The sequence below is a fragment of the Montipora foliosa genome, chromosome 13 (genome assembly GCF_036669935.1).
Source record: "Montipora foliosa isolate CH-2021 chromosome 13, ASM3666993v2, whole genome shotgun sequence".
NCBI classification, from domain to species: domain Eukaryota; kingdom Metazoa; phylum Cnidaria; class Anthozoa; order Scleractinia; family Acroporidae; genus Montipora; species Montipora foliosa.
In genome coordinates, this window is record NC_090881.1 from 16,853,202 (window position 1) to 16,863,201 (window position 10,000).

The window sequence follows — 10,000 nt, forward strand, 5'->3', positions numbered from 1 at the left end:
CAACAAAGGCTAAAAACATAACACAAAAGGTGTTTCGTATTGAGAAAAGTGTTGAAGCATCCAGGATCGATCAGATTGTATTGTGAACTTACGTTAAGCAGAAAAAAGTAGTTATTTTTTTATTGAATGACCATATTTAGGGGCGAGATGAATTTTGTGGGGAACACAAATCTATTTCAGTTCGTTTGCGCGCATCGACAGTGGCGGTTAGTGCTGGGACACGGAACCATTTTTCGCTCTATAGGATTTATGGATTAACTCTCTCGCCCGGGGAAAAATGGTACAGCCTTTCAAATCAACTGGTTGGTCGAAATGTTAGCCAATTTGTAGAAGGATAGTTCTTTCAGCTCTTTCGAAGCGAGATTTGTCGCCTTCAAGTCGGTATTTTTTTGCGGGAAAATGGTGATCACCTTCCGAAATTCTGGTAAAAACGTGGACGAAGCTTACGGAATAACTTTGTTTGGCCTCTGTGGGGAGATTAATCGAGCAGTCGTCGTCTGAATGTTATGGATTTCTGTATTCAGATGTTTTCAAGCGAGTTATGGAGGCAGTAAACAATATTGATGTCGGGCAATTCGGTGCTGGAAGCCTTCCCGGTGTACAGGCTCACGTTCAAACGCCAAAATCGCGAAGAATTGACCGAATGCAAAAATGGCCGCCAGAAAATTATTCTGTTGTTTTTGTGTTAGGGCGAGTTCTTTTGGTACTATTCCGCAATAGGAATACACGAAATAGACGGTATTCTTGTTCTTTTTTCAGTGGGATCTCTGTTCATTCTGCTTCCGATAGCAGAATGAACAGAATGACCGGAATATGGTTCATTCGAAATATGCAGAGTATGAGTTCTTTTGGGAAAGTTTTGGCGGGAAATGGTCGCCCACAGGCAGCTTGAAAATTGTAAAAATTCGAATGGAATAGCGATGCAAAATGTCTACCGTAGATGCGGGTGTGCTCTTCTGTTTCTTTACCGCTGCTAGCAAGAAGAGCAGTAAGTTTGTGTTAATAAAAAAAGTGTCCTCGCCTGGTCAAGAAAAAGACGTTGGCAATAATTGGTTTGTGCAAAAACCACGAACCTTTTATCCAACTTATTCGACATCAAGAAGAAGAGCACATGGGAGCACATTTGCACTACGCAAAGTACTCACAAGTCCAAAAAATGTCTCCTCATCTTCCCCCTTAAGGGTTTCAGCAAATGAAGCAAACTGAAAAATCAAGAATAACGTATGGCCATATTTCAACATTCCGTGTTTCAAACTTTTGGGAAACCTGTTTCACTCGTCATACCAACGCAATTGGTAAAGGGATATTTTTGCGCGGTTTAAAACTATCGGGAGAAAGTACATCTTAGTAAGTACTCTTGATATCCAAAAAGAAAATTAGGGGTAAACATGCATCTTTGAGAGATAATTAAGCTTCAATTTGAAAAAGAACGCCATACATTGCTTTAAATTTTAAAGCTTTTTACAAATAATATTCATGAACTATCTTTGAAAAATGCGTGGTTACCACCAGTTTTCTTTTTGGATTTCAATAACACTTGTTAAGATCTACATTTCCAGCACACCGGGGCAAAAATATCTTTAATTAGTAGGCACCGTCCCTAAAATCTAAAAAGAACGCATTCACCGTTGCGGTTAAAAAATGTGTATGCCAGGCAAAACAAGTCGCATCTCGGTAGCCTGAAAATTTAGAAATAATTTTCCTGTGTTTAAATTAACAAAACACCAATACATCACTAACGTTCCATGTTTAACCGGAGAATTTGGAAGGTGTAATAGCTGTTGAGTTTTATTCCTCAGTTATAGAGTTCCATAACTATAAAACTTAAAAATGAATTGCTTTATAATCAGAAAAGAACCAATTCACGGTTACTGTTGAGAAAAATGTATCCCAGGCGAAACAAGTTGCATCTCGGTAGCCTGAAAGTTAAGAAAAAATTTACCTGTGTTTAAATTAACAAATACACCAATACATCACTAACATTTCATGTTTAACCGGAGAACTAGGGAAGCAGATGTTCGAAGGTATAATATCTGTTGAGTTTTATTCCTCAGTTATCGAGTTCCAAAAGTATAAAACTTAAAAATCGATTGCTTTAAAATCAGAAAAGAACCAATTCACGGTTGCTGTTGAGAAAAATGTACGCCAGACAAAACAAGTTGCATCTCGGTAGCCTGAAAGTTAAGAAATAATTTGCCTGTGTTTAAATTGAGAAATACACCAATACATCACTAACGTTTCACGTTTAACCGGAGAATTAGTGAAGCAGATGTTCGAAGGTGTAATATCTGCTGAGTTTTATTCCTCAGTTATCGAGTTCCATAACTTAAAAATGGATTGCTTTAAAATCAGAAAAGAACCAATTCACAGTTGCTGTTGAGAAAAATGTATGCCAGGCAAAACAAGTTGCATCTCGGTAGCTTGAAAGTTCAGAAATAATTTGCCTGTGTTTAAATTAACAAAAACACCAATACATCACTAACGTTTCATGTTTAACCGGAGAATTTGGAAGGTGTAATAGCTGTTGAGTTTTATTCCTCAATTATAGAGTTCCATAACTATAAAACTTAAAAATGAATTGCTTTATAATCAGAAAAGAACCAATTCACGGTTACTGTTGAGAAAAATGTATTCCAGGCGAAACAAGTTGCATCTCGGTAGCCTGAAAGTTAAGAAATAATTTGCCTGTGTTTAAATTAACAAATACACCAATACATCGCTAACGTTTCATGTTTAACCGGAGAACTAGGGAACCAGATGTTCGAAGGTATAATATCTGTTGAGTTTTATTCCTCAGTTATTGAGTTCCATAAGTATAAAACTTAAAAATCGATTGCTTTAAAATCAGAAAAGAACCAATTCACGGTTGCTGTTGAGAAAAATGTATGCCAGACAAAACAAGTTGTATCTCGGTAGCCTGAAAGTTAAGAAATAATTTGCCTGTGTTTAAATTGACAAAGACACCAATACATCACTAACGTTTTACCTTTAACCGGAGAATTAGGGAAGCAGATGTTCGAAGGTGTAATATCTGCTGAGTTTTATTCCTCAGTTATCGAGTTCCATAACTTAAAAATGGATTGCTTTAAAATCAGAAAAGAACCAATTCACCGTTGCTGTTGAGAAAAATGTATGCCAGACAAAACAAGTTGTATCTCGGTAGCCTGAAAGTTAAGAAATAATTTGCCTGTGTTTAAATTAACAAAAACACCAATACATCACTAACGTTTCATGTTTAACCGGAGAATTTGGAAGGTGTAATAGCTGTTGAGTTTTATTCCTCAGTTATAGAGTTCCATAACTATAAAACTTTAAAATGAATTGCTTTATAATCAGAAAAGAACCAATTCACGGTTACTGTTGAGTCTGTTGAGAAAAATGTATGCCAGGCGAAACAAGTTGCATCTCGGTAGCCTGAAAGTTAAGAAATAATTTGCCTGTGTTTAAATTAACAAATACACCAATACATCACTAACGTTTCATGTTTAATCGGAGAACTAGGGAAGCAGATGTTCGAAGGTATAATATCTGTTGAGTTTTATTCCTCAGTTATTGAGTTCCATAAGTATAAAACTTAAAAACGGATTGCTTTAAAATCAGAAAAGAACCAATTCACGGTTGCTGTTGAGAAAAATGTACGCCAGGCAAAACAAGTTGCATCTCGGTAGCCTGAAAGTTAAGAAATAATTTGCCGGTGTTTAAATTGACAAATACACCAATACATCACTAACGTTTCATGTTTAACCGGAGAATTTGGAAGGTGTAATAGCTGTTGAGTTTTATTCCTCAGTTATAGAGTTCCATAACTATAAAACTTAAAAATGAATTGCTTTATAATCAGAAAAGAACCAATTCACGGTTACTGTTGAGAAAAATGTATGCCAGGCGAAACAAGTTGCATCTCGGTAGCCTGAAAGTTAAGAAATAATTTGCCTGTGTTTAAATTAACAAATACACCAATACATCACTAACGTTTCATGTTTAACCGGAGAACTAGGGAAGCGGATGTTCCAAGGTATAATATCTGTTGAGTTTTATTCCTCAGTTATTGAGTTCCATAAGTATAAAACTTCAAAATGGATTGCTTTAAAATCAGAAAAGAACCAATTCACGGTTGCTGAGAAAAATGTATGCCTGGCAAAACAAGTTGCATCTCGGTAGCCTGAAAGTTAAGAAATAATTTGCCTGTGTTTAAGGACGGTGCCTACTATTGTTATTGCGCATACGTTCTTCGCATCTCAAGATAATCGGATTTCCTACGGGTTGTGCTTATTAATACAGCGATATTTTTGCGCGGTTTAAGATTTTGCGGAAAAAGCAGAACTTAGCAAGTGCTCTTTGTATCCAAAAAGAAAATTGGGGGTAACCACGCATTTTTCAGAGATAATTAAAAATCAATCTGGAAAATTGCTTTGCATTTTGAAGCTCTTTACAAGTATTGTTGATTAATTATCTTCGAAAAATACGTGGTTACCCGCATTTTTTTTTTTGGATTTTAATAACACTTGTTAAGATCTGCTTTTCCCGTATATATAGTAGGCCACGCAAAAATACCATTGAATTAGTAGGCACCGTCCTTAAATACAGCAATACATAACTAACGTTTCGTGTTTAACCGGAGAATTACGGAAGCAGATGTTCGAAGGTGTAATAGCTGTTGAGTTTTATTCCTCAGTTACGCGTTCCATAAGTATAAAGCTTAAAAATGGTTTGCTTTAAAATCAGAAAAGAACCAATTCACCGTTGCTGTTGAGAAAAGTGTATGCCGGGCAAAACAAGTTGCATCTCGGTAGCCTGAAAGTTAAGAAATAACTTTCCATTTTTTAATTGCATAATGCTGGCCGTTGTAAACCGTGGTTTAGAAAATATTTTAAATTGATTTATTGTGCCTCTGGGCTATTTTGACAAGTCACTCAAAATTAATTTAAAGTACTTTGAGATATTTGTCGTCATTGAAAACTTTATGACGAAGCTAAGTCGGCCCAACAAATGTATAAATTAACACCTCTCTCTCCCTTTGTCTGTCGCTCTGCCTTTTTAGTGAGACCCACATTCCTGACTCAAGTTAAGCTCCTCATGATGCAAATTAAATAAAGTTTAACCATGGTTTACGAAGAACTAGTCTAAGCCGTGACTCACTCCTAAACAAGGTCTAACCGAGGCTTCGCTTAAATAATCGACCCTTTGTCTGCCCTGCCGGGATTTTCAGTAAAGAGTAAATTTTACTCTACGTACTTGCAGGGCAATATTTTGCAAAGTCTACATCAACAAGATGAACCCGCGATTTTGGTTCTCGGCTGTTTTTCTGATGACAAGGATTGGTCTTATTAGTGCAGCTGGTCAAGGTTGTCACAACGAATACTCTGTTTATGGCATGTTTCTTAAAGGCCACACTTTTAAAACAGTCAAGGTTCAATTTCCACCGGAATGTTACATGATATGTCACCAGGATGTCAGGTGCCAAAGCTACAATCTCATCATTGGCAAAAACATTTGCGAGCTGAACAACAGAAGGAAAGAAGCCAGGCCCGAACACTTTTTACCCGATTCAAAGCGATTCTACATGAAGCGAGCTTTCAACAGAGGTATGGAGCATTAATAATTTATCTAAGGAATTCTATAGTAAGAAGAGATTCCTTGTGCACTAAATTACTTGAAGGTAGCTGGGTAAATGGTCTATCTCCGTTTGACATCTATGGTTGGCCGGAGTACCATATAGGCATAGGACCCAGGGGTTGATTTTCTCATGGTAATCACGGCTAATGGTACCGGTATTGCTCGTGGGCGCGTACGCACAGACTTGCCCAAACACAATAACAATGATTATATAAAAGGCTAAAAGTTACTAAACGTACGGTCATCATCAGTGGTACATGGTGGAAATTTAAATACAACTTGGTTTTGTTGAATTAAGTTATTCCCAAGAGGAACAGTTTCGCAATAAAAGAATGTACTTGTTTGTTTTGGATTGGTTTCTCGCAAGCAATTAGCAGGCACTCCATTATTTTCCTCCGAAAAGTGGTAATCTCGGTGCACGCAATTTTCCATGTGCATGCGTTGGTTGGATGTTTTGTATTTATTTATTTATTTCTTTGTTTTATAAATTTATTCAGACTTTAAAATTAAAACAGAAAAATATGTACATAATTTCCAGAAATATTAAAAAGTAAGAATTGGAAGCACTATACAACATTAGAAATTATTATAAATCATAAGAATACAATCACTGTGTCAATAATCGTTTATCCTTTTCCATCGTGACGGCCAATAATAAACGCTCAAATCCTAAAGTCTCGCTAATTCCTTATCGATTTCAAAGTCACTATCAGCAATGTTGAACGGAGCTCTTCGCATACAACGTGAGCCTCTCAAGCACAGTAGTGCAGACCTCAGGAGGGCGAATGAGACTTTGGCGCAAATCCACGACATTGTAGTGCTATAGTCCTCACCCTTCTTGATTGACAAAAGTTCAACCAGTCTACTGCGATACCTCTTGCATTCATCTGCCATTCCTCCGGTGATAGTAAATACCAGTGGGATAAAGGAGCCTTGTTCGACTTTTAGCACCCTGCTGGCGTACATTCTCTTTTCACTCTTATGCTGGCAGTAGATTTGTTTTATGGTTAGGCCTCTATTAAGACTCTGCATTCGGGTAACAAATCCTAACTCGAGCATAAATGTCAAGCCGGGCATCCGCTGCTCTGTTCGTATCAGGTGTCAGCACTTCTCCGTTTATCTCCTGAAGTACCGGTTCAATTTGGACACCATTGCATACCATCTTTAGCATTTCGGCTTCCAAATCGCGCAGCTCATTATGTCTTTGAATAATGAAGCCTCCAACGTCTGCATACCATGGCCATCATCATCATCATCATCATCATCATCATCATCATCATCATGATCAATACGCCCAACATGGCGGCCGTTTACAGCGTACATGATATTGGACATTCATGTTATGGTCGATTGACACTTGTCAAAACGAGGTATCCGCTGACCAGTATCGCGTGACCGTATCGCCGGCTCAAGTTTAGAGCTCATCTTGGTCATCTTTTTTTTAAAGTTGACTGCTCAAGCCCGGTTAACTTCTTGTAATAAGGAAACCTAAACACAGACGAGGCTTAATTTTTCGCGCGCTTTCAGTGGTTCGACGCGGCTACACAGCCATACTAGGGAGCTTAAGCAACGACAACGACGACGGCAACAAGAACGTCATAAATTTGCATATTGTAGTAGGTAAAAACAATAACTTTGCTCGCCCTGCACGTGCGTTTTTCACTTTTGTCCATTTCTTTGCCGTCGTCAGCAAAACAACAACTTGAAATAGCCAAATTTGACGTTTTATGAGGAAGGTCAGCACTTGAGGATAAATATTCATTTTCTTCCCTAAATAAAGTGCCGTTACAACCAGTGTCATTTTTGAGGAACTACCACACCCTTGTCATATTGAAAATGTTGAAATAGTCACGAAACGATTAAAATAGCGCGAATTTATATTTTGAGATAACGTACTCGTTGCCGTCGCCGTTGTCGTTGCTTAAGCTCCCTACTACCCCAACTAAAGCTCTTAACAGTCGACGCTTTTCGTGTTCAGGTGGAAAACGGTTTGGAAAATATTTTTTTCCTGCATTTTTCGCTGGTTTCAATACAGGTTTGACCGAGAGTCCATCATGGACTCTTGGTTTGACATATGTAGCTGTTGTCAGGACCACACTGGTGGCTACGCAGTTATTTAAGTCAAGCATCGGAGGGATATAAGTTATAAAAGCTTAGTGTTTATTTTTAATTTGTTTTGAGCATAGGCGGCCCAAGCTCGCGTTACGCCCGAGACGTGGCTGTCAAAGCGTCACGTCAGCGACAACACTGTTCTAGACAATTTTAAAGTTAACAAACCTTGCTTACTTTGTTTTGTCTTTTCGAAAAATGTTTTGGGTTTAGTGTAAAGTGTAAATTATCGCATAATCAACAGATTCCAACAGGATATGAATATTCAAATGACTTTGAATAGGTATACAGGCAGAGGATAAATGAATAGTATCCAATAATGTATAGCGATTCCTTTTATATTATCAACTGAAATCGTGACATAATCAGTATCTTCCAGCCACAACGCAGACGTGAGCAGGGCTGGAGACTACCATGTTGTGTTTACCAACAGACCTTGGTGTCAAGGCTTCATTGCGTGTCGGAAGAAAAATTTGGTGTCAATTTAAATGATTTTACGTGTGCTACATTGAAATGTAAAGAACTGCATGTGGCTACATAGAGTGTTTGAGCGAACGGCAGCGATGCGTAATGCCCGATGTTGTTGAGAGTCGATCTGTGGATGTGTACATCTCCCTTGCTGGTTCGAATTAATTGTTCCTTCGTTCCACATAGGTAATCAAAGAAAAGTGAGTTAAATCTGAAATCCGCGTTTGTGCGATGGCTTTCAAATGCAATGATCAAATCACAAGTTCCACTTGCGGGCTCATTTAACTGATGTATTTTGATAAAGTCTTCGACTCCGAAAAGATGAGAAAATGTGGGTTCTTCTGGATACATCTCCGCCAAAATATCGTTTCACCATCGATCTGCATGAGTGAAGCCCATTTTTGGAAAAAAAAAGTGTAATCCACAACTGTATAAAGAACTTTGTTCATTACCTCTCTTCGGGTCAGTGATCACATTGTGATAAAACCACATTTTGAATTATTAAATTAAGACGAGTAGTCTTCCCTGAGTCTTGATGAATGAATATCAGAAATTAAATACACAATGATTAAGTATTGACAGGCACAAATCACTCCCTATTATAATCGACACAACCTAGTTCGAAATAATTACCAAGAAGATAGTGTATTTCATCAACCGAGCGCGCCATTTTGCTATTCCCGTTGGAACGAGATGCCGAAAAGACGTCTGGGATACTATTCGTTCCTCCTCTGGTATACAGGGGTGCTTACCATTTAGCCAAAAAATCCGGAAATTTCGGTTTGAGGTCAAATGGAAAGGCAATTTTCCGGAAAATCTTTTCGGAAATTGTGGACAACCTCCAGAGGTAGTCCTCTTTTTCCGTTCGGAACGGAATTCGCGAAATGCTCTTACCATTTCCGAGAATCCTTCCGTTTCCAGGTCCTTTCTCACAAGATCGAGTAAAATATGCGGGATGGAATGCTGTGTAGTAAATGGTAAGCGCCATTCTCATCCAGTTGGTCATTAAATTCGGAAAATCGCTTACCTTTATGCAACGATCATTCCATCCGGATTATTTGGCTAAATGGTAAGCACCCCAGGTATACCTTCTACGTACACCCTCTTCCGTCAAAGACGCCTTCGCTGGCTAGGTCATGTGCGTAGAATGGAAGATGGGCGCATACTCAAGGACCTCGTATATGGTGAATTCTCAACCGGTAAAAGCAACAAAATCGTCCATACCTTCGTTTCATGGCCGCATATAAATGTAATATGAAAGCATGTGGTATTAACACAAACAGCTGGGAAGTTCACGCTGCAGCCTGGAAAAAAATTGTCTCAAAAGGTCTGACTTTTGCCGAGAAGAAACTGAAAGACCAGGCAGAAGAAAAAAGAAAGAAAAAAAAAGCTGGCCAGCAACAATCTCATAACAAACTCGACAACGCACCAGTCTTTACATGCAATGGCTGAAGTCGACAGTGCAAATTGAGAATCGTCCTCTACAGCAATAGCAGACGGTACTCCTCTACAACCTCAACAGGTGCAACTCCATATTGTCGTAGACTGAAGGATGGGAATTCAGTTTCCCCCCTATTGCTTTCCTTTACCTATTGTACTTTTGTATATATATTTTCTTTTGCACATTGGTAAGAAGCTTCATTAAACTTAAAATATAAGTATTTGAATTAATTGCCTGTTAGACTACAGTTTTACATTTCTTTTACCTTTATTTCGAGTTATACTAACCACACAGAAAAAAATCCAAAACAAATTTTAAAAAATGAGCAAATTCAAGTTGACGTTTTAAACTGGCTCTGAGCCTGGG

The 10,000-nt window shown here is 38.2% G+C and overlaps 1 protein-coding gene across 6 annotated transcripts in view; it reads left to right on the forward strand.

Moving 5' to 3' along the window:
- Nucleotides 1-10,000, forward strand: part of LOC137982532 (uncharacterized) — a 14,369-nt gene that overhangs the window by 1,872 nt on the left and 2,497 nt on the right. For 2 of the 6 annotated variants that reach the window (XM_068829649.1, XM_068829648.1), the window contains exon 2: nt 5,242-5,585. In XM_068829649.1, the coding sequence (XP_068685750.1) occupies nt 5,273-5,585 (313 nt within the window). In that variant the 5' untranslated portion in view covers nt 5,242-5,272. Of the gene's footprint in view, nt 1-1,971; nt 2,025-2,701; nt 2,768-3,405; nt 3,520-4,636; nt 4,646-5,241; nt 5,586-10,000 lie in introns of those variants that run through there. The other 4 variants (XM_068829647.1, XM_068829646.1, XM_068829645.1 and 1 more) reach the window with 4 other exon arrangements.